This window comes from Aedes albopictus, chromosome 1, assembly GCF_035046485.1.
Source record: "Aedes albopictus strain Foshan chromosome 1, AalbF5, whole genome shotgun sequence".
NCBI classification, from domain to species: domain Eukaryota; kingdom Metazoa; phylum Arthropoda; class Insecta; order Diptera; family Culicidae; genus Aedes; species Aedes albopictus.
This window is the reverse complement of record NC_085136.1, coordinates 106,676,172-106,700,574: the sequence shown is the minus strand read 5'-3', so window position 1 is coordinate 106,700,574 and position 24,403 is coordinate 106,676,172. Positions and strand designations below refer to the sequence as shown.

General features: G+C 41.9%; 3 protein-coding genes across 4 annotated transcripts in view; 1 reads left to right on the top strand and 2 right to left on the bottom strand.

Moving 5' to 3' along the window:
- LOC109432921 (uncharacterized) overlaps positions 1 to 24,403 on the top strand; it is a 527,049-nt gene that overhangs the window by 62,494 nt on the left and 440,152 nt on the right. The window lies entirely within an intron of this gene.
- On the bottom strand, positions 21,609 to 22,787 carry LOC115253473 (uncharacterized). Its single transcript, XM_029880374.2, has 2 exons — positions 22,463 to 22,787; positions 21,609 to 22,377 (listed from the first exon to the last, which is right to left on the bottom strand). Exons 1-2 carry the CDS (start codon positions 22,785 to 22,787, stop codon positions 21,989 to 21,991), a joined length of 714 nt encoding a protein of 237 aa, XP_029736234.2. The 3' UTR covers positions 21,609 to 21,988.
- Positions 22,834 to 24,403, bottom strand: part of LOC109397656 (uncharacterized) — a 33,953-nt gene continuing 32,383 nt past the window's right edge. Inside the window, exons 2-3 of the mRNA XM_029880376.2 lie at positions 23,035 to 23,358; positions 22,834 to 22,967 (exon numbers count right to left, since the gene is read on the bottom strand). Coding sequence (XP_029736236.2) covers positions 22,834 to 22,967; positions 23,035 to 23,215 — 315 coding nt within the window. The 5' untranslated portion in view covers positions 23,216 to 23,358. The remainder of the gene's footprint in view (positions 22,968 to 23,034; positions 23,359 to 24,403) is intronic.

Here is a 24,403-nt window from a genome sequence, read left to right as displayed (position 1 = left end):
AAAGTGATAAGCAAACACCACTTTTCGTCTCCAGCTAAAAGCCATTCCGATGTGACCGAACAACGTCGGGAACAACACTAACAACCCCATCAAGCCCCCAAAAGCGCCGGCCAACCACTAATGCTCGGTAGTCACTAACCGTGACCTTAAACCGGTTCAGGCCAGGCCCCCTCCATATAGAGGTTCACAGTTCACATTATACTGAACGAAATCAGCTGAGAGTGCGACCCTCATATGTGTTGAACCTCCAGCAGAACAGCAGCGCAGAGTGCGGAAGGGTTGGTCCGAGGTGAAAACCTCCCAGTCCCAGCCCAGCTCTCATACATAAACCAGCGGGCTTTCCGGGGTGTTTGATGGTAAAACAAATTTATTCACATTTTGATGTCCGCGCCTGGATGGCTTTGCGGACCAAACGAACGAAACCAAAAAAAAAAAACAAAAACTTTTACTTCGTTGCGTAACGGACCTATGGCGGTGGACGACAGCGGCAGCGGCAGGGTCTCTGGATTCGCTCTGATAACCAATCGACTGGCTACCACCAATTGGGCTTAATTAGTAGCAGGCAGCACGCTGCCGTTGCTTTGGTCGAACGGTTTGGAGATAGCTTGCGACTAATGAAATGCGGGGAAAATCTGTTACCAATTTAACTACACGATTATGAAAATTAGGCGCTTCGCGTTTGATTTCTCTGGATGAATGGGCAACCGTTTAGGCGCCTGTTCGATGCTGTTACCAACAGGCGATTCAGCCGGTAGTGGAATGGAAGCACTCAATTATTCGGAACCGGAATGGTTGCATCTCGTCCCCCATCCGACGATTCGTGGAAGATTCGACAAGTGACACCACTTCGAGCCAAACTAGAATGTTTAATTCCGGAATGCTGGCTTTCTCAGTCTTGGGTAAATCAAAACGGCAAGTTTTGCTTTTCCCGATGTTTCGGCTTTTTTTTAAACCTTTTTCAAGGGGTAAGCTGTCAACCGTTCCGTTCCGTCGACAGCTTACCCCTCGAAAAAGGTTTAATAAAAAGCCGAAACGTCGGGAAAAGCAAAACTTTCCGTTTTGATTTATCCATGACTGAGAAAGCCAGCATTCCGGAATCAATATATTCCAGTCGTACTCACCCAGCAGACTGTTTAATGTTGAAGCGACTTGGCACCTGGGCTTCGGCTTCGTCGTTGCACCTGGGAGGCATAAATCAGTGTGGAACCAAAGATCCTATACCCTTCTATCGGTGATGTTGTATCCATCTCTGCCCATCTTCGCTCATTGTCACGGCGGTATTAGAATTCCACCCAGCCCAGTGCAACGAACTGTACGATGGTACTGCTTGCCTTTGATGCCCCCTTCGATTGGTACACGTGTTTCAATCGACCGGTGTTAGGGATGGCTCGGCTGCAACAAATCTTAGAAAGATTCACCGCGGGTCTCCAGCAACACAGATTTCAGTCAACATACAAGAGGGTGGCTTCGGCTGACTACCTTATACCTACCGTACATGAATCTAGTGGGAGTACACGTGTTTTGGTTCGTGTAGGACTTGAAGATTGAGGCTTTTTTCGACCTCGACAAAAATCTTTCGCCATTTGAGGGGGGAAAGAAGAAAACATGTGTGCTCGGGAAATTGAACATCTGTGGTATGCAGTGTATTAACCTTCATCCAGCCAACGTACATTTTTCACCTTCGGAAAAGCACAAAAATGATCATAACTTTTTTGTTTTTCGATGGATTTTGATGAAATTTTCACAACTTCCCGAAAAACTCTTCTAGTTTAGCATACCGGGGACAGAGGTGCCTGGTCCACATGGTTCCGGAGTTATTCCGGATTGTCTTGGGGTACCAAAATTGGCCACATACTTTGCGCAACGTATATCTCAAGATGACGATGAGGTAGAAGTATACTGTCTTCGGCGAATTTGTTCAGCAACTTAAGAACTAACTAGCAACGGCGACTTTGGTTCGCGATTCGGCCGCTAGGTGGCCAGTGTCAAAAATGTTCAAACCCTCAGAAACCTGATGAGATGGAATGATGCTGTCTTCGGCAAAGTTCTTCAGTAAGCTCAGAACTATCTTATAGTAACGTCTTTGGTTTGGGATTTATCCACGAATCAAAGGATTTATCACGAATCAAAGACCTAACTATCAGACAGCTTTTAGCTTGCTGAAGAACTTTGTTCAAGACCGCATCATTCTATCATTTCAGGATTTTGAAATATATAATTTTGAACATTTTTTACCCTGTTGCCACCTAACGGACGATTCTCGAACCAAAAACGTTATTGCCAGATAGTTCTTAGTCTGTTGAACAACTTTGCTGAAAACGGCTTCCTTGTATCTCATTGGGGTATCGAGATATACGTGTTTGAATTTTTCATACACGAGGCGCCACCTAGCAGATAAATCCCAAACCAAAGACGTTACTATAAGATGGTTCTGAGCTTACTGAAGAACTTTGCCGAAGACAGCATCATTCTATCTTATCAGGTTTCTGAGATATGAGGGTTTGAACATTTTTGATACTGGCGCCGCCTAGCGGTCGAATCGCGAACCAAAGTCGCCGTTGCTAGTTAGTTCTTAAGTTGCTGAACAAATTCGCCGAAGACAGTATACTTCTACCTCATCGTCATCTTGAGATATACGTTGCGCAAAGTATGTGGCCAATTTTGGTACCCCAAGACAATCCGGAATAACTCCGGAACCATGTGGACCAGGCACCTCTGTCCCCGGTATGCTAAACTAGAAGAGTTTTTCGGGAAGTTGTGAAAATTTCATCAAAATCCATCGAAAAACAAAAAAGTTATGATCATTCTTGTGCTTTTCCGCAGGTGAAAAATGTACGTTGGCTGGATGAAGGTTAAGATAATGTTTATTGAAAATAAGATAAACATTTACTTCGTCATATGCGCTAATTCCTGTCACACCGAATGAATAATAGTCAATCATTTCAGATATATTGACTTACCTTTGCCAATACCTGAGTGTAGAATTAGCATTTAAGTTAAAATACATATTAATAAAAATGAAAAAAAAAAATTGCCAATGCATCATTGGATGAAAACAAAAAGATGTAGGCTATCGATAACCAGTCTCTTTAGGACTGGAAGTCAAATAATAACGCAAAATTTCATGTTTCAATTTTACTCTACTTACGACTTCACAATTATTCTTATTGCAGCAGCTAAAGGAATTGTTCTTCATCAACGTTCAAATTTTCACTGCGCCAGATTCACTTGTTGAATTAACCTTCAATTCACACACCACAAAAGCTCTGTGGCACTTCAAAGTTGGTTTTCGCTGCTGCACAATACAGCAAAACTGTTCAATTAATCAAATCAATCGTTATTTTTCTATTCTATTCAGGGATTCCTTCAGGAATTTATTCAGGTATTCCTTCAGGAATTTTTCCAGGGATTCCTTATGGAATGTCTTCTTAGGAATTCCTTCACGGTTCCCTTTATGAATTCATCCAGGAATTCTTTCAGGATGCCTTCAGAAATTCCTCCAGCGATTTCTCATAGAATGCCTTCAGATATTTCTTTAGGAATCCTTCCAGGGTTTCCTTCAGGAATTCCTCCAGGAGTTTTTTCAAGAATTCATCCATGCATTCCTACAGGAACTCCTTCAGGGGTTCCCTCAGGAATTTCTCCAGGGATTCCTTCAGGAATTTCTCCAGGGATTCCTTCAGGAATTCCTCCAGGGATTCCTTCAGGAATTCCTCCAGGTATTCCTTCAGGAATTCGTCCAGGGATTCCTTTAGGAATTGCTGAAGGGATTCCTTAAGGAATTTCTCCAGGAATTCCTTCGGGAATTCTTCCAGGAATTCCTTCGGTAATTCATGGCATTCCTACAGGAACTCCTTCAGGGATTCCTTCAGGAATTGCTTCAGGGATTCCTTCAGGAATTTTTCCAGGGATTCCTTCAGGAATTTCTCCAGGGATTCCTTCAGGAATTCCTCCAGGGATTCCTTAAGGCATTCCTACAGGAACTCCTTCAGGGATTCCTTCAGGAATTGCTTCAGGGATTCCTTCAGGAATTGCTTCAGGGATTCCTTCAGGAATTTCTCCAGGGATTCCTTCAGGAATTCCTCCAGGGATTCCTTAAGGAATTCATCCAGGAATTCCTTCTGGAATTCTTCCAGGAATTCCTTCGGTAATTCGTCCAGGGATTCCTTAAGGAATTCCTCCAGGGATTCCTTCAGGGATTCCTTCAGGAATTCCTCCAGGGATTCCTTCAGGAATTCCTCCAGGGATTCCTTCAGGATATCCACCAGGGATTCCTTCAGGAATTTCTCCAGGGATTCCTTCAGGAATTCTTCTAGGGATTCCTTCAGGAATTCCTCCAGGGATTCCTTCAGGAGTTCCTCCACGGACTCCTTCAGGAATTCCTCTAGGGATTCCTTCGGGAATTTATCCAGGAATTCCTTCGGGAATTTCTCCAGGAATTCCTTCGGTAATTCGTCCAGGGATTCCTTAAGGATTATTTGTTTTATGAACCATGTAGAATAAGTGTTAATCATCTCAGAACCTATTATAAAAAAAAACTTCAAAACGTGTGTGGAGCGTAGGCTTAGTTTGACCATTTCCAAGTTATAGCCAGTTAAGGCAATGAGAGTCAAAAACATGGGAAGTTCAATAACTACGTAACGGTTGAGATTTGACCATATGCGTAGAACAATTTTTGTCACCATTTATGGTCCTCTATCACCCTTTTAAAAGTTTGCACTCAGGAACCTAACACCCTGTATTTCTAATGAAAATCCTACTGGTGTTTATCAGTAAATTCCACAAGGGCTATTTTGAGGAATTTCGACAGCAGGAATACTCCAACAAGTTCCTGTTGGTTTTCCTCCAAAAATTTCTTCCAGGATTTCATTTTTTCGGGAATACCTTCACATCTGGAAATCAAAAAGAAATTATTAAGACATTCCAAGAGAAGCTATAAGCAGAATCTCAAATAAAATTCTTGTGGAATTCCCGGAACTCCTTGAGAATCCCTTGAAGTCCCAGAAAAATATCTCAGAAAGAGAACTTGAAGGAGTTCCTGAAGGAATATCAGAAGAAACTTCTAGAAGGATTCCTAAGGGAACTTTTGCAGGAATCCCAAAAAGAATGTCAGATATAGCTCCCTGAGGAATCACAGAAGGACATCCTAGAGGGATCCTAGAATAAATTTGTGGAAAAACTACGGAAGGAATTCCTGAAAGAATCTCAGAAAAAAATCCTGGGGTAATCCTAGAAGGAGTAATCCTGAAGGAATCACGGAATTAATTTCTAGGGAAATCCAGCAAAAAATCTCTGGAAGAATCCCTGGAGTACTTCCTACAGGATTCCTGACAAGAGCTTTTGAAGGAATTCCAGATGGAACCTTTTAAGAAATCTCATGAGAAGCTTCTGGAAGAACCCCAGAGAAAACTTTTGAATCATCCCAAATATACTCCCGGAAGAATATCATCAAGAGCTTCCTGGGAATACTAGAAGTAGCTTTTGCAATTGATTTGTGGGCAAATAGCGTAGGATCTTTTAGAGGAATCCCGGATGGAATTACTGTGCCTCTGGAGCCGACCTACTGATGGTACCTAGAATGGTGATGTCTGGCTGCTACTTCTCTTTCAATCCGATTGAGGGTCCATTATGTTGTCGTTTTTCCGATATCCAACTTCCGGGTCCGTTAGTGCTATGATCTCAGAAAAGGGTCAAGAGCTGGCCGCTTTTGGGGGAAAAGGCAACTTACGAAGCGCCAGGGCTGGGATCGAACCCATGACCATCCGCTTATGAAGCGAACGTGTGATCGCTGAGCCAGGGGGCCGGCGACCTTACCTCTGTCCTAGTGTTCCAAGGCGGCGAAAGAACAAAAAGTCGAAAGTACAAAACGTCGTAAACTGATCTTCTTCGTGGAAATTCGATCCTTCAAAAACAGACCCATCTGTTCAGCATTACTTACCCTTCTTGTATGAAATCGCCAACTAGAAAACGGCCGTGAGCCAGTGAGAAATGGCTCAATCACAGAGACTAACCGCCCATGTCGCGATCTCATAAATCTTTTCTCAAAGCTCACACATTGAAGCGCCAATCAAAAATGCGCACTAATGAGTTAATTGCGATTGGACACCTCGGTTTCGGTTTCACTTTCAATTTCCACACCTTCCCATGCTCTTCCTCGCACCTGTCGCTGGCAGTCCCGTGGACTGCGACAATCCATCCACGGATTTCCACATGCGCGATCAATGGTAAGCATGCCTCGGAAATTTTAAAGCATTTTTTTTAATTACTTCGTTATCTTTCCACCACTTGCTGCTGCTGGTGGGTGGTGTGCTTTCTTTCATTACACTGCATTGTTGATCCCAGAGATGATACCTCCCATGCGTTTCGAATTTTGAATGGCATATCAGTAGCAGTAGCTCCTCTGGCATACCCTCCACGCTGTCACCCATCTTCGTCGGGTGGTTGGAATTTGTATGAAGAAATAATGTGCGGTGGCTGCGCGAAACAGGAAAGGTGTGAGAGAAACTGGAAATGATGAAATGGAATTGTATCACTTTGATGGTCGGTGGTAGATAAGCAATTGCGTTTGGAATGCGATAATGCTTAATAACGATGGCTTTTCAAAGTCACGGTGAATTTATGCTACTGTTTCTTTGTAGACAATCGCTGTGAGGGAAACTTCCGTTGTCACCCTTCGTTTCTAGACTTCAGCATTTACACAGTATCGCACCTGTTTGACCGATGAAATACATTCATGGTCACAAACTAGATAGACGATTCAAACACTTCCCTCCTAAACCATAGGGGAGAATCTGCTCAACAGACACCCTCAAGGTTAGCTGCGTAGCCAGCAGCAACGAACATTGATGACTCGCTTTGGAAAGTCCATCTCGGTAGCATATTGGCGCTTAGCCAGTTTCCCGAGTGGTCCTCACCATTCCTTTTGTCCTTGGAAGGCGGGCAGGATCAACCCCGCCCGCGCCCAACTGTTTTGCAGACATCATGAACTGATACCTACGTGCAACCCGATCCGACCTGCCCGCAAGGAAGGGTATCACTGCCCTTCAGGCCCTATCAGATGCACCAGAAGGTTGCTGACAGCAGGGTCTCCACCTGCCTCGGCCCTTGCCGGGGACCCCTTTCCAACCGAGGGCTCGGATCCAACCCAGTAGACTGACGCTACGACAGCAACGCCACCAGGACTTCCTTCTCCGCGGCCACTTAATCGCTGTAAGAGTCGATTTCGACCGTAGGGCACCGGTATGACCTATGAAGCCGACTCCGTACCCCTGGACCACCTCTTGTACTGCGTCTGGACTAGCCACTCCCCGAGTCCACGCGCCACCTCCTCTGTAGCTCCCAGACGATATGGCCAGTCAAATCCCAGTCCCAGCCAAATCATCACTACACATTCTCTAGACAAGATTGTCCGGGGTTGTGTCCTCTCCGCATGTGGCAAGCATACGGTCACGTATTGTGCAGAAACGCGGGCACACGAACAAAACGTGTTCCGCCATTTCCTTTAAACCAGCACAAACAGGCCATTCGGGAGATTCCGCATGCTCGAAAAGGTGTAGATACTGTCGGAAGCAACCATGGCCTGAAAAGACCTGTGTCAGGTGGAATGTTACTTCCTAATCCAACTATCTACCCTTGGTATCAACCTGTGGGTCCACCTTCCTTTGGTGGAACTGTCTCACGCTCGCTGCCATTTGACCATAGAGGCCATCCTGGCAGTCCTGCATATGCCTCTTGTACCACGCATTTCGAAGCACTCCATGTCCTCCCTAGCGGCATCCCAATACCAGTGATGCAGTGAGCGCCGTGTGACATTTTACGGTGCGCGCTCGCAACCTTTAGGCACATAAGCCTGAGCTTGCGACGATAGCATTCAGTACTTAGCGCAGTGCCCCACGCCGGGCCGACATACCTTAGTATGGACGTAGCGACACGAGCCAGAACTTGCGCTTACTGGCATACACCGCAGTGCCGCAATAGCTGTGGAGGCTCTTTTACAGGCATAATCAACGTGGCTACCGAAGGTGAGCTTATCGTCGATCATCGCGCCCAAGTGTTTGACGTGATAATGCAATCACCTATACTGATTACCGCTTGCTGATCCGACTTCTGGTTGTTCACAACCGTCACCTCAGTATTGTGGTGAGCTAACTCCAGGTTCCTGAACCTCATCCACGCCTCCACAACCTTGATCGAGTGGTCGTAGTCAACTTCACCTCTTCGATCGTCTCACTGTAGACTTCGAGCGTAATGTCGTCGACAAAGCTGTCCATCTTCTTTCCCACTGGGTACTCTCACCTCAACACCTCGTCGTACATGACATTTGTAACCGTTCGCCGAATTGCTCGAGAGATTGTCAAACGCGGTGGCTTTTGCGCCACTCTCGCGAACGAGAGACCACCGGTTCATATCAAAGTTTGCCCGACTTGAACGACTCCTATCTCAAGGGCTCCCTCGAACGGCCGCTGACTCGACTTAAAACTCCAAAATCTAATAAGCGACACGAATCAATAACGAAAATTTACACAAAAAGAGATAAAGAACAGAATAAACAACAAGTGAACATTTAGGAATCACTGAAGTGAATTTATTGGAATAAATTTAGCAAACAAAGCAAAAACAATAGAAACACGAAAAAATAACAATTGAATTCATTTTAGTCTATATTCTTTTTCACAAAAATGCTCGTCAAGTGTGTGTGTGTGTGTGTGTGTGTGTGTGTGTGTGTGTGTGTGTGTGTGTGTGTGTGTGTGTGTGTGTGTGTGTGTGTGTGTGTGTGTGTGTGTGTGTGTGTGGGGGGGGGTGATCATGGCCATGAACTCAAAACGACGTACCTGCGCAGGCTTTTCCGTTGTCGGTGCATTTCAGTGGCCAATCGTCGACGATACGCTCTCCTTTTCGTTCGCCGGATTATAGGTGCGGAGGGGGAGTGTCGGCGGTCTGGTACTCTGCCCGATCGAGCTTAAACCGCACGCAGGTAGGCCGGATGTAATCCCTTCACTCCGTTTGACTGCCAGTTTTGGCGGGCGAGGAGCAGCGGAAAATGGCTTGAAGCCGAAATAAAAAGCGTCTCTGACGCTTTTTTAACAACAATTAAACGCACAGGGAACAGAGCGTCTGCCCCTGGCGACAAAATCCAAAAATTAAGTAACTTAAAAAAAACTTAAAACTGGCAGAAGGTCGCCGAAGCTCGCTTCTGTTCTCCAGCCGACTCAACTATCAAGTCATGGAGTCAGTCGAAATCTCTAGTCAAGTAAATTTCCTGCTATTGAAGCAGTCGTCTATTGAATCTAAAAACTATTATATACAAGTGCGCCAAATTTAAATCGCACATGGCCGTAAAAACTATTTAGCGCCATCGTAAAAGTCCTCTAAGATGCATAACATGAATCGTCATTAGCTTAGCCTAGACACAAACCTTATATGAAACGGATAATCTCTACTAAATGAAACGGTTCAAACTCTAAGGCAAATTCAACGAATCCAATTCAAATAAGATTTTACTTAAAAAGATAAAAACGTCAAAAGCTACAAATTAAACTAAAATACTCATGAAAACTAATAATGAATTATATAAAAAAAAACAAATTTTAAAATCAAAATCGAAATATTCAAAAAAATAACAATTTAATCTAACTGAATTAAAACTTTATTTTACTTAAACAGAATAAAAACGTCAAAACGTTACACATTCCATTACACCGGACCCAGGATAGAACCTTGCGGGACTCCTGAGGTTATGTGAAAGCACTTCTGACCCATCTCTGTATCTAAAACTAGTATGTACTCGATTCTAGAAGTAACTTCCGAGAATCTTGTACAGGTACCCGGGTATCCCAGACGTCATCGGCCATAGCTGGTGCTATTAAATGCATTCCTAATATCCAGAGTCACTACTGCTCAGTAGCGAATCCCCCTTCGCACGATTCAAACACTTGATATGATCCATCTGGCATCGCGCGTATCAACATACCCGAAACTTGTTTAAGATCATCTGCAGATTAGATATCTGATCCGTAGTTGTTTGACTTTTGAGGAAACCAGACTGGTATTCACAGACGACACAGTGGACTCCGACAATTTTCGTTGGTCGTTTGGTTTTCTCGGTTGGGTGATGGGGACTCGTGTGTGGATTCCGGGATCAGAATCGCGCGCAAACTTTCGTGGAAGGTCGGTTTTTACGGTTAAATAAACAATCCATGCGCTAATGCGTTTAATATTGAACGACCGTTGAAGTATGATGGTCATCACGACCAAATAAATTACAATCGAGATGAAGACCGCAACGTGTATCTTTATTTACCTAGTAGATCATATCACCTACCAAAGGTGGCTTCAAGATCCACACCTTACCCTACCCTACTAACAAATACTTCTTCCCGAGACAACTGTAGAGTCTGTGGATGCTGTGGATGCTGTGGATTCCACGGTTTCTTGTAGCAACGGCTCTCGAACTAACATTCCTTCCCTCTCCCGATGACCGTAAGGATGTGGCCAGCGCCGTTATTGACTTTCAAGTATTGAACTCTCGAATTGTGTACATTGAGAGTGTGTAGCTAGTTCCAAGCACCATTCATTGGATCATTGTGCAACTTCGATTTTTCTGGTCAATCACGGAGTAGCAACTAAGATGTGTACAGTCTTTGCTTTGCTTTGCTTATCAGCTCCTGAAGGTGTTTCCACTGAATTAATACTGTTCCTGGGTATACCACTGTTTTGTCTGTCAGCAATTTTTTTTCCGATCTTTGCATATGGCGCAAACTGGTGCAGTTATATGTCACACAGCTTTGAAAGTTTCATAAAATCTTATCATATCATTCCGATCCATGCTTGCCTGTGCGGTAAATAGTCTTCTCGGTCGGTTGTCAATTTCAGGAATGTTTTACCATTGATATCGTAATGCCGCTCAGTATGCTTCAAAATGCTGCCAATGATCAATGATCAGTCCACTAAAAATACTTTAATTTGCGCTGATATACGTGAAGTACACTGGAACCTCTTTTTATGTACATGGCTGGGACTGCATAAATTAAAAAAGGCATAAAAAGAGGGAAATTTATGCATAAATTAAGTTTGGGCTTCAATTAGAAAATCTAGTTTGCGAGAACAGATCTTGCTCCTGTGCAGTTGAGGTGGGGCTAAGGGGGTTTCCAGAATGTTCCCAGAGAGCCCAAAAAGGTGGTTCCAAGGGGCTTCAGGGGCGTTTTAAGGGGTTGTTTCGGGGGATTTGAGGAGCCTTACAAGGGTGTTCTGTCAAGATATTTTGGTGTTTTTATGGGATTACGAAGAATTCTGGGATATTTCAAAAGTATTAAGTGGATTTCAGGGGCGTTCCAAGGGGCTTTAGGGGCAATTCAAGGGATCTCAGGAGACTTTAAAGGGCGTTGCATGAGGTTTGAGGGACGGTATTTCTGATTCTGCTCTGAAACGTCCTGAAATGCCTCAAAAATCCCCCTTGAACCCCCTCGGACCCCATGTAACGCACCTGAGAGGCTTCGAACCCCCTGAGAACTTCTCCGTAACGCTTCCGTAACGCGTCTGAATTCCACTGAAGAGGCTCTGAAAGGTCCTGAAATGCCTTCAAAATTTCCCTTAGACTCCATCGGACACCATGTAACGCACCTGAGGGGCTCCAAACCCCCCGAAAACTCCTCCGTAACGTTTCCGTAACGCCTCTGAATCACGCCGAAAATGGTCTGAAACATTTTGAAATGACTCCAACATCCCCCTTAAACCCCCTCGGAACCCATGTAACGCACCTGAGAGGCCCCGAACACCCCGAAAACTCCTCCGTAACGCTTCCGTAACGCCTTGAAATGACTCCAAAATCCCCCTTAAACCCCCTCGGACCCCACGTAACGCACCTGAGAGGCTCCGAACACCTCGAAAACTCTTCCGTAACGCTTCCGTAACGCTTCTGAATCACGCCGAAAATGGTCTGAAACATTTTAAAATGCCTCCAAAATCCCCCTTGCCGGGGCCCGTGGCGTAGTTGGTCACACGTTCGCTTCATATGCGGATGGTCATGGGTTTGATTCCCAGCCCCGGCACTTGCAATTTTTCGTCAGTTGCTTTTCCCCGAGAGCAACTGACATTGACCCTCTTCTGAGCCCCATGGCTCAAACGGACCCGGATAACCGGGCATCGGCGAACTGCTACTCATAATGGACCCCCAATCGGACTGGAAAGGAACAATAGCCATCCATCATCATCCTTGTGCTCATCATTCTACTAGGTATAAAGTAGAAAAAGTGAAAGCAGCAGAAGGCAACCAGTTCGATAAAGTAGAATAGAATCTAGGCGCTGTACAAAATGTAAGTGCAGCTGTCAATTGAAATTGCTCACGTAGTGCCCCAGTGGACAATAGAGCTGTAAATTAGGTTAAGTGATTATGAATAAAAAAAAAAAAAATCCCCCTTAAACCCCCTCGGACCCCATGTAACGCACCTGAGAGGCTCCGAACACCCCAAAAACTCCTCCGTAACGCTTTCGTAACGCCTCTGCATCACGCCGAAAATGATCTGAAACATCTTGAAATGTCTAAAAAAATCCTCCTAAACCAAAACCCCTAAAAACGCCTCCGTAACGGCTCTGAAACCAGCCTAAAATGCTCTGAGACTCCTGAAATGACTCCGAAATCCCCTTAAGACCAACTGGGACCCCATGTAACGCACATGAGGCCTTCGGAAACACCCAAAAACGTACCTGTAACCTTCCTTTGCTCTCATCTGTAAACACCCTCCGATCACCGTTGCAATAGTTCCTGTCATTATTAAGTATTCTAATGCACAATATTGGTTCTGAGTAGCTTTCCCTCTTTTTATGCAGGGCATAAAAAAAGGTGCATAAATTAAAAGTGCATAAAAAAACATGCATAAAAAGAGGTTTTGGTGTAATATGATCCAAATGTAAAATCTATTGACTTTGGAATGGTCAGGAGTCTGGAGTTGAGTATTCCTTCCGTTTCAGTCTTCAGCATTAGAAGAGTATCGTCGTTCGGGTTTCTGATAGTCGACAGGGCCGCAAAGACAATCTGGATTGTCCTAACATGCCTTTCCCATGATGCTCCCATGTAAGGTGGAGCCTTATGCGAACACATCAGCTTGGCCCTGGCCACCTTGCTGGTTTTGGTTCATTCCTTACCAATATGGGGAGCACGGTACGTGGAACTTGCTGATTCTGGCTGAACGCGAACGATTCGACTGGATTCCACTTCAACGCTAGTTTCTTCGCATCTTCCGTTCGTATCTTGCCTTCCAAACCTCCTTCTTCACCTGTACCTTCCGCTTTTCCAGTTAGGTCGCTTGCTGAGAGCACGTTATTCATGGATTCCTGAAGATTCCGCCGAACATTCCTCCATAATTTTTCCAATTGTATTTAATACTTTGTATGAACCCGGCTGATTGATCAGAAATTCCTCCGAATGCTGCTTTAAGGGACTATTTCGGCAGTTACTGTAGGAAATTCCCCATCAATTTTTCAAGGGACTCTTCCAGCCGCTTCGTGCGGAGTTCCGGGAATCCCTTTGAGAAAATTACCAGAAGTCTTTTAGAAAATTACGAAAGGAGTTCTTTTGCGATTGTCTTTTAAAGCTTATCTCAATTATTAACGGTACTTCAACGTTGGTAGACACTTAAGGATTTCTACGTCAATTTCTTTGAAAAAACTTTTGAAAATTCGTTTGAAAATTCTTTCTGATATTCTTCCGACAATTTCTTCCGGTATTATTTCTCGATTTTCATTTCAAATTCCTTCAACGATATCTCTAGAAATTTATTTGTTTAACGTGTACCTCTTTCGACCTCGTTTTCGACCTCTTTGGGAGTCAGCTACTTTGTTAAGGTATTCCTTCGGCAATCTTTTTGGGATTTGCTACAGCTATTTATTCAGCAATTCCTCAGAAAGTTTCTTCGTAAATTTGTCAGGTGATTGCTTCAAAATTTCATTTGGCATCCTCAGGCAATTTTTTTAGAAATACCATAGGGATATTCTCGGCTAATGTATTACGCAATTCTTTAAGAAAATTCAGAACAAATGCATTATTTATCAAATCTCTGATCAGTAACAGATAAAACAGACTCCCCTCTATCTGATCACGAAAATAGTTTGCATAAAAGAAATAGGAGGAATGGATGAAGCTGAGGCGTGTAATGGTTGTTCCACCCTTTTCATTTGTTGGTCTAGAAATATCTCCAGCAATTCTTCGAGTAATTCCTGCGTTAGATTATTTCGGCAATTTCTTTTAAAATTCCTTCAAGATTCGTCCGCAATTGTCTGTCCCAACAAAATCGATGTTTGAAAAGTCGATGTGCTCAACCCTAAAATGAAAGGTATGCATATTTGGAGCATTTTTTAGAACAGTAAGATTTTCTAGAAAATCATTTAGAGGTTCCGCCAGGGTGACTTTTTTAAAAATGACCCTTTTTCACGAAAATTCTAAAAAAAATATTTTTTCGTTACATTTTCTCAAAACCTCAATTTGTTTTTGTATTTTTCATAAACCTCTAGGCATTCTTTAAGGGTGTCGGTTTTTGAAATAAAAAAAAACAATATCCTTAACCCTTTGGGGACGGATGGTTTGTATTTGCCCAACCCAGAAAATCGACTATTACAAACGTGTTCTAGACCAGTGAGTTTGCATTCAGAAAGGTGAAAATGCCGTCTCTAAAATTTTGAAGGATGCCAAGAAGTTCAAAGAAAAATACAAAAATATTGAAAAATTCAAAAATGTTGAAAAATAAATTGAAAAATATTATTAAAAAATGATATTTTAGAATTTTTATGAAATTTTCATAATATTGTTCAAAAATAGTCCTGTTGGAACCTCTAAATGATTGTTTAGAAAATCGAAATGTTCTACAAAAATGCTACACATACATTCCCGTTCAAAAGTTTGGGGTCACCCCCTCAAAAACATGCCATTTTTTTAGGCCCATATCTCCGCCAATTTGCGTCCGATTTCAAAACCCTAGGTTTCATTCAAAAGATAATAAGTCAAAGAAACTTTGAACATGACTTAAAAGAAACTTTTTCAAAATGTAAACTTAACCCAAAATTGCCAAATTTTCTAAAAAATTAATATAAACTTACGGCAGTGTCACTGGAAGTTGGGTCGACCAAATTTTAAGATGAGAGCGGTAATATGACCCATTTTCTATTAGCTTTCAACTGCTTTTTACAGAACTTAGCTGAAAAATCTAGAAAAAAAGTTATTAAGTAAATTAATCCTTGATGTCATCGACCAAAAGTTTGGGATCACCCCTCAAAATGCTGTATCGGCCAAAAGTTTGGGGTCACTATCTTAAAACATGGAAAAGTGATTTGTTGATATCTTTGTCATCTTTCATTCAATTTTAATTCTTCTTTGCTTATTTGAAACAAAATGAATGATACTTACTGCATAGACATTGAACCACACATATTTGTTGAAATTTACATACTAAAACTTAACGTGAAGTTGCCTCATTTCTTGAAGCGTGGTAAAATGTACATTACATAACATTTTTATACACAAAAATCGTTAAATACTTTTAGTTGAAGACATCAAACGTAAATTTAGTTAATTATCTTTTGAATGAAGATATCACCAAATCACTTTTCCATGTATTACGAAAGTGACCCCAAACTTTTGGTCGATGACATCGAGGATTAATTTACTTAATAACTTTTTTTTTCTAAATTTTTTAGCTAAGTTCTGTAAAAAGCAGTCGAAAGCTAATAGAAAATGGGTCATATTACCGCTCTCATCTTGAAATTTGGTCGACCCAACTTCCAGCGACACTGCCGTAAGTTTATATTAATTTTTTAGAAAATTTGGCAACTTTGGGTTAAGTTTACATACAATTTTTTTTGAAAAAGTTTCTTTTAAATCATGTTCAAAGTTTCTTTGACTTATTATATTTTGAATGAAACCTAGGGTTTTGAAATCGGACGCAAATTGGCGGAGATATGGGCCTAAAAAAATGACATGTTTTTGAGGGGGTGGCCCCAAACTTTTGAGCGGGAGTGTATATCGAAGTGAGGAATCCCGTCTCAAATGAAGTGACTCGCCGTGTAAATCAAATGGAGATTCACCTTATTCGAGTCGAGATTTTTCACCCCGATATACGACTCCGACTTTTCTCTCGTCAGTCCATTCGCAAAATGAGCACAACTGTAATATTCTTGGCTAATGTATTAAGTAATTTCTTTGGCAAATTCATAGTAATTATCTCCATCAATTCTCCGTAATTTCTCCGTATATTTTTTTTTTGATTTTTTTTTAAATTCCTTTAAAATACGACCGCAACTTTCATCTGTAATGAATCCTGCAGATTGTTGTGTATTTCTTCCGACAGTTTATTCAGGAAATCCTGAAGCATTTTTCCTGTATTATTATAATTAGTTATTCTGGCAAATCTTCGAGCAATTTGACTGGTGATTCTTTTAGTAATTAATCATAAAAATTCTTTGCGAATAATCTCAGCATCTGGTTTTAGGATTTCTCCAAAATTGTTGCCCAGGAAACCCTGTGGCGCATTCTCCAGAATCTTCTCCAATAATTTCTTAAGACATTTCTCAGGCAACTATTTCTAGAACTTTTACGACAGTTTATTATGGATTTTTTTTTCACAATTTCTCATAGGGATACTTTAGGAAATTGTTCTGGAAATTTCTTCAATGGTTCCTCTGGCAGTTTTTTCCAGCTTATTTTCTGGTTTCCCTCCGATTATGTTTTTTTTTGGGATTTTTTTCTGCAACAGGTTTTTTTTTAGAAATCTTCGTAACGTATTTATTCGTAGATCTCTTTGACAATTTTCTAAGAAACAAATGCAGGTATTTGACAATTTATTTAAGAATTCCTCCGGTAATGAAGGAAATTCATGTACAGTTTCTAAGCTGATCACTCAATGAATTCCTGTATGAATTCCCATAACAATGTCCATTATAATGTTGAAGAAATCCAAAAGGTATTTCCGGAGAAGTTTTTTTTTTAATTTCTTTGTATTTGTGAATTTTAACTTAATGCTAATTCTTCACATTTCCGGAGAAGTTTTTATGTAAATTAACCCACGAGCGATCGCGCTGTTGTATTTTGTACAACACGTTGAAAAAATCTCGCTTTTTGTACTCAGCATTAGCGTGGTGCTGACGCAGGGAGTCAACCGCGCGAGTTACGGAAGGTTAACGGAGGAATTCCCAAAGAAATTTCCCGAGAAAAACCCAAAACAAATCCGAAGGAGTTTTTTTTTAAGAAATTTGCGAAGAATTGCCAAAAGAGTTTTTTAGAAACTTTTCTTCATTTCTTCGAAATTTTCTAAACGTTCTCAAAGCAAATTCTGAATAAGTTGTCGAATGGGTTTCTTAAGAAACTCATAGAGGAATTTTTCAAGATATTGGCAGTGGAGTTTCCAAAGCATTTGCCAGATAAAACTGTGATCCAGCAATTTCTTCAGACATTCGATCTGGAATTGCTTAAGGAATTCCTCTGGTATTTTTTTTTTTCAAAATTCATTAGGTAACTTGTTCTGCAACTTTTCCGGAAAATCCTCATGTAACTTCAGGAAGTCCTTCGACGTATTTTTTTAAGAAATTTAGGAATCTGGTTGTTCAGAAACTCATTCGACAATAACTTCTAATATTCTATCTAGAATTATTTCTCTAGTATTTTTATTTCAAAAGTATATTCGGCAATGTGTTCTGCAACTCTCCCGGAAATTCATTAGGTTCTTCATGTAGTCTTCCAACATTTTTTTAATATAGGAATCTGGCAACTCTTTTGTGAGCTTTTCTAGCATTTACTCTCAAAATTTCTCTGTAAATTATTTGAAGAGTGTTTTTTTGTATAAAAAACAGAAGCTCATTAAGATTTTACCATAGATCCGTAACGGAATTGTTGGAGAAATTCTCAAAAGAAATTCGTGAAAGTTCCTTACGAGCAGTTGAAATATTAGGTTCAATGTTTTGTTTTGGTTGTCTAGAATCCTTTCCTCTAAAATTGGGACGTTCCCTTAGCGAATTCTCGAAAAAAAAAAACTAAAATGATTTCTTTACGAGTTTCTATCGAAGACCCGAATAAATTTTCTAATGAGAAATACTGAAGAAAATGTTTTATTCCTTAAGGACAAACGTCTTGAAATGCCGCTTCAACAGTGCATCAAAATTTTAGACGCACAAATCTCAAGTAGCAAGCTTCAAACAAAAGTGCATTTCATTATTCTGTTCTTGCTCACTTGTAATAAGCTTGAAATAAGAAGTTCAGGAGCGCTGGTTTTGTTTACGAACAGATTTGTGCGATCAAAATCGTGAGTAGGTGCCAAAGTCGACCATTGTGGCGGCAATTTTGGGATTCTAACAAGTCTGTCCTTAATATCTCCGGAAGTTTTCCCTGAATGTGCTCTGGATATTTCCCCAAAATTACTCTGTAAATTTCTCTGAAATTTCTCTGGAAATTTCCCTGAAATTATTCCGAAGATTTCTCTTAAATTCCTCTGAAATTACTCTGGAAAGTTCTCTGGAACTTCTCTGATATTCCTCTGGGAATTTCTCTGGAATTACTCTACGAATTTCTCTAAAATTCCTCTATGAGTTTCTCTGAAATTCCTCTGGGAATTTTTCTTAAATTCCTCTGGGAATTTCTCTATAATTCCTCTATGAATTTCTATGAAATTTCTCTAGGAATTTATCTGGAATCCCTCTGAAATTTCACTGGAACTCCTCTGGAAAGTTCTCTGAAATTTTTCTGAAAATTTCCCTGAAATTCCACTGAAATTACTCTCGAAAGTTCTCTGCAATTTCTCTGGAGTTCCTCCGGGAATTCCTCTGAAATTTCTCCGGGAATAAATCTGAGATTCCTCCGGAAATTTCTCTGAAATTCCTCCGGGAATTTCTCTGGAGTTCCTCCGGGAATTTCTCTGAAATTCCTTCGGGAATTTCTCTGAAATTCGTCCGGGAATTTCTCTGAAATTCGTCCGGGAATTTCTCTGAAATTCGTCCGGGAATTTCTCTAAAATTCCTCCGGGAATTGCTCTGAAATTCGTCCGGGAATTTCTCTGAAATTCCTCCGGGAATTTCTCTGAAATTCCTTCGGGAATTTCTCTGAAATTCCTTCGGGAATTTCTCTGAAATTCCTTCATGAATTTCTCTGAAATTCCTCCGGGAATTTCTCTGAAATTCCTCCGGGAATTTCTCTGAAATTCCTCCGGGAATTTCTCTGAAATCCCTCCGGGAATTTCTCTGAAATTCTTTCAGAAATTTCTCTGAAATTCCTGCGGAAATTTCTCTGAAATTCCTCCGGGAATTTCTCTGGAATTTCTCCGGGAATTTCTCTGAAATTCCTCCGGAATTTCTCTGAAATTCCTCCGGAATTTCTCTGAAATTCCTCCGGGAATTTCTCTGAAATTCCTCCTGGAATTTCTCTGAAATTCCTCCGGGAATTTCTCTGAAACTCCTCCGGGAATTTCTCTGAAATTCCTCCGGGAATATCTCTAAAATTTTTCCGGGAATTTCTCAGAAATTGCTGTGGGAATTTCTCTGAAATTCCTCTGGGAATTTTTCTGAAATTCTTCTATGAATTTTTCTGAAATTCCTTTAGGAACTTTCCTGAAATTCTGCTTGGAATTCCCCTAAAATTCCTCGCGGAATTTCCCTGAAATTCTTCTGGAAGTTTCCATGAAACTTCCTTGAGAATTTACTTCTGAGAGTTTCGCTGAAATTTCTCTGAGAAAAAGAAAATGTCTAGAGCAGCTCATCTAGATCAAAACCGTCGGTTTACCAATCAATCCGAGATACTTCTTCAAAAACTGTAACCCTCCAGAACACTTGATAATCAGATTGAAAGATACATCTAATCTCGATCAGATGAAACATATCTAGATCATAACCGGAGACGTAAGAGTGTAGCATCAACCAATCCCAAGCACTACGCTGAAGACTCCAACCCTCTAGGATGCATTGCATATCCAGAACACTAGAGTGTCACATTGAAAGAGAAAGCTCATCTAGATCAGTTTCAGCCGATCTAGATCAAAATAAAAGACAAAAAAGTGCTGTACCAATCAATCTAGCCACTTGATCAACTGACATGATAAAAGCATAAGTGGCATCGAGTTCAGTTCTTCGTTTTCAGGGGACGGAGAGGGTCAATTGACTTTGTGGCTTGGAAAGAAGCGCCCGTTTAGTGAATTGGTAGTCATCGGCTCGATTCCCACCGGAGTATTTGTTATTTTTTGTTTCCGAAATTTGATGATCAAACATGTTTTTGCCTTTCCAGTACACCAAAGTGTTCACGTTCATTCAAAAAACGAATTTTTGATAGTAGGCTCGCAGGGTCAAGTCACATATACCAATCAACTCAGTTCGACGAATTGAGACGCTGTCTGTTAGTGTGTATGTGTGTGTATGTATGTCTGTGCGCAAAAAGAGTTCACTCACTTTTAAGGCACTTCCCATTGGCTTATTTTTCGGATTTAAGCACGGATCAAATCGCAGTTTTACCGCATTGTTTGCTATTAAAAATGGTCCGGATCGGTCAAGGCGTTCCGGAGTTATTGCTAACTGAGTGATCCGGACCAGCACCGGTAAAACTGGCCGTAAATGAAACTGAACCAAGCGCCATCATGCGACACATCAAACTGCGACGATTTTTGTAACCTTCAGCACGGTTGACGAATTTTGTGCGGAAATGAACACTAGAGACCAGAAATTCCACGATGTTGGCCCAAAATTCAAGATGGCCACCTAATATACAATATGGTGGCTCCAAATTCAAAACGGTGGCTGTTTAATAGTGTTTATGGCTCTAAAACCATGCAATATGGGTACATATGGTATGGGAAAGTTGCCCGAACTTAAAAAATGGCGCTCTAAAATCCAAGATGGCGGTTTCAATTTCAAGGTGGCAGCTGTGTAATGGAGTTTTACGCTCTGAAACCATGGTATATTTGGTATAGGGAAAATGTCTGGACACCAAAAATGGTGACCAGAATAATCAAGATAGCGGTCTAAAATCCAAGATGGCGGCTCCAAATTTAAGATGGCGGCTGTTCAATGATGTTTAAACTCTAAACGAGCTCCAAAAAAGACAACCAGAATATCCAAGATGGCGGCCTAAAATCAAAGATGGCGATTCAAAATTCAAGATTGCTGCTCAAAGCTCAAGATGGCGCCTGTTTAAAGAAGGTTTAGGTCACAAAACCATGCAATACGAGTTAAATTGGTATGGGGAAGATGTCGGTAGTCCAAAAATGACGATCAGAGTATCCTCGATGGTGGTCTAGAATCCAAAGTGGTGGCTCTAAATTCAAGATAGCGGATGTTTAATTAAGCTTCATGCTCTCATGGTACGAAGAAGTTGTTTGGAGTCAAAAAATAACGACCAGATTACCCAAAATGGCCGTTTAATAGCCAAGATGGCGGCTTCAAATTCAAGATGGTGGCTGTTTAATGGGGTTTAGGCTCTCTTAAAATTCAAGATCGTAGTTTTTTAGGAGTTGAAGAGTTAACATGTATCAAAAGTATGATTGAGGATAAGGATGAGAAGTAAGTTGGAGGACGATCAGGTATACACAATCTGATTTCCAATTATGTGACAATATTCCGGATTTCTCAAACTTCTGAATTCAAAGAAGAACTTTAAACAAACTATTCTAAATGTTTACTTTCTATGTCGTGCCCCTCTCTAACTGCTATCAATAGTGCTTATATCTAGTAAAAACAACTTTAAACAAATCGGTCTCCCACAAAGCAACATTGCACGTGCCATTTATTGGTTTCACACACTACCGGTCTTGCTAATTGAATGCAGCCTGCAGCAGCTCGCTCTATCCACTCGACGCAATAAAACTTTTCCTTAGCTGTTCCACCCGTTCTCCGAAACAGTTGTCCCCGGGTGTCCCCATTTCAATCATCGCACCACTCGATTATGCACTCGATAAAACTTTATCCCATTTAGCAACCCCACAAACACTGACCCTCCCCTCCACCAATGTTTCCTTATAGTCCTGTCTTGGCATCATGTTCCACAAGCGTCCACTGGCTTGGCTTCACAGTGACCGTCCCCATCGCCACCCCCACTACCCACGGTCTCCGGCAGCTGTCCCCGTCTTTGGCTATTTTTCCAGTACTTAATCCACTTTTCTTCATCGTCATCACCATCGACGTCGTCATCCGCATTTGCATCGTCATCACCACCGTTCCCATCCGATTTATTGTCCTCCCGTTCGGGCGAAGAACTTCTCAAAAACTTATCACTTTCAATTACGGTTGCTCCGTCCTGGGTGGGACTTTCCGGACCTAAGCTGGTTCCGATTCGGTCCGTCACCGGCTGGGAAGATGCCGCCGCCGCCGGTTCGTCTGTCGAAGTTGACGTCGTTATAATTTCATTTGTCGGTGTCGGTTGTGCTGAAAAAGATATACAAGAGGGCATTTTTACCTATTACTTTCTCGGTTCAGAATCAAATTAGGGCACAAATTGGTATCCAATCACCCGAAGTGTATGCCCTGGCATGACTCGGTTCATTTCCGGCGCTGAACAACCGGCCGAAGTTCAGAATCATCTGGTCCAACAGTCGGTTCGCCGGAATCGATCCATGCTGGGCCTTGCGAACTTCACCTTCCGAGATGATTTGCGATGGCGAAGGCAGTGGTGTAATTCCTGGATCAACCATCAAGTATTTGTTCTTCTTCACTTCCTCGTCTAGGAAAGTCCGAAATTCCTGCCGGAAGTAGTCGTTGATCAGCCGCCAGACTCCGGTGCTGTAGGCCATGATGGCGGCCACGAAGAAAAGGCTCTTTAAAGCTAATAGTAACATCGTTTCGAATGGGATTCGTTAACTGTGAAGATCTGTTGAAGAACTGCTACAGCTCGTCCTCTTCATCTCCGTAGATCATCGACCGGATTATCTCATACGAGTGCTTCATCTGTGGCCACGCCATGGTAAAGAACATCACCAACGTGTTGGCAACCACAAACAGTTTCATCATTTCGATTGCTACCGAGAGAGAAAAAGTCAAAGTGTCATTCGTTCCAAGGTCTTTTTCATCGAAAAAGAACCAAACCTTGCGGTGACCGCATGTAATGTCCAAATCCCGAATTGATGTCTTCATCTCCGGCTGAGGCTGCTGCCGTGGCTGTTGTCGTTGCCGGGGCTTTGTCGTTCCCCTTCTTCTGCTGTTGTTTGTTTCCCTTTCCACCACCGCCGCCACCGGCGGGTGATTTCTTATTAGAACCGGAAGGCATAATAAAGCATTCGGTGAGTGGACCGGGGAGAGGTGTGAAGGCAAACGGAACTCTAGGGGGGACTGGAGGATAAACAACTGCTGCTGCTGCTGCCTCAGCTAGTATTGATGTATTGAATCCGGAGATTGATGTGTTTGGGTGCACTGGAAGAAAAGAGGAGGCGTTTTATTATTTACTGGTTTGACATATTATGACATGAAATCTGAAGAAAAGTCCAGAATAAAATCTTGAGAGAATATCCAAGAAATTTCCTAGAGGGATCTAAAAAAATCCAGGGGAATTTCCAGAGAAAGTCCAGGGGAATTTCCATAGAAATTCCAGGGGAATTTCCAGAGAAATTCCAGGGGAATTTCCAGAGAAATTCCAGGGGAATTTCCAGAGAAGTTCCAGAAGAATTTCTAGAGAAATTCCAGGGGAATTTCCAGAGAAATTCCAGGGCAATTTCCAGAGAAATTCCAGGGGAATTTCCAGAGAAATTCCAGGGGAATTTCCAGGGAAATTCCAGGGGAATTTCCAGGGAAATTCCAGGGGAATTTCCAGGGAAATTCCAGGGGAATTTCCAGGGAAATTCCAGGGGAATTTCCAGGGAAATTCCAGGGGAATTTCCAGGGAAATTCCAGGGGAATTTCCAGAGAAATTCCAGGGGAATTTCCAGAGAAATTCCAGGGGAATTTCCAGAGAAATTCCAGGGGAATTTCCAGAGAAATTCCAGGGGAATTTCCAGAGAAATTCCAGGGGAATTTCCAGAGAAATTCCAGGGGAATTTCCAGAGAAATTCCAGGGGAATTTCCAGAGAAATTCCAGGGGAATTTCCAGAGAAATTCCAGGGGAATTTCCAGAGAAATTCCAGGGGAATTTCCAGAGAAATTCCAGGGGAATTTCCAGAGAAATTCCAGGGGAATTTCCAGAGAAACTCCAGGAAAATATCCAGAGAAATTCCAGGGGAATTTCCGGAGAAATTCCAGGGGAATTCCGGAGAAATTCCAGGGGAATTTCCGGAGAAATTCCAGGGGAATTTCCGGAGAAATTCCAGGGGAATTCCCGGAGAAATTCCAGGGGAATTTCCGGAGAAATTCCAGGGGAATTTCCGAAGAAATTCCATGGGAATTTCCGAAGAAATTCCATGGGAATTTCCGAAGAAATTCCAGGGGAATTTCCGAAGAAATTCCAGGGGAATTTCCGAAGAAA

Coding starts and splice junctions, on each gene's coding strand:
- LOC115253473 (XM_029880374.2), bottom strand. CDS start 22,787: ATGTTACTATTAGCTTTAAAGAGCCTTTTCTTCGTGGCCGCCATCATG. Junction 22,378..22,462: donor TGCCAGGGCATACACTTCGG/GTGATTGGATAC, acceptor TATCTTTTTCAG/CACAACCGACACCGACAAAT.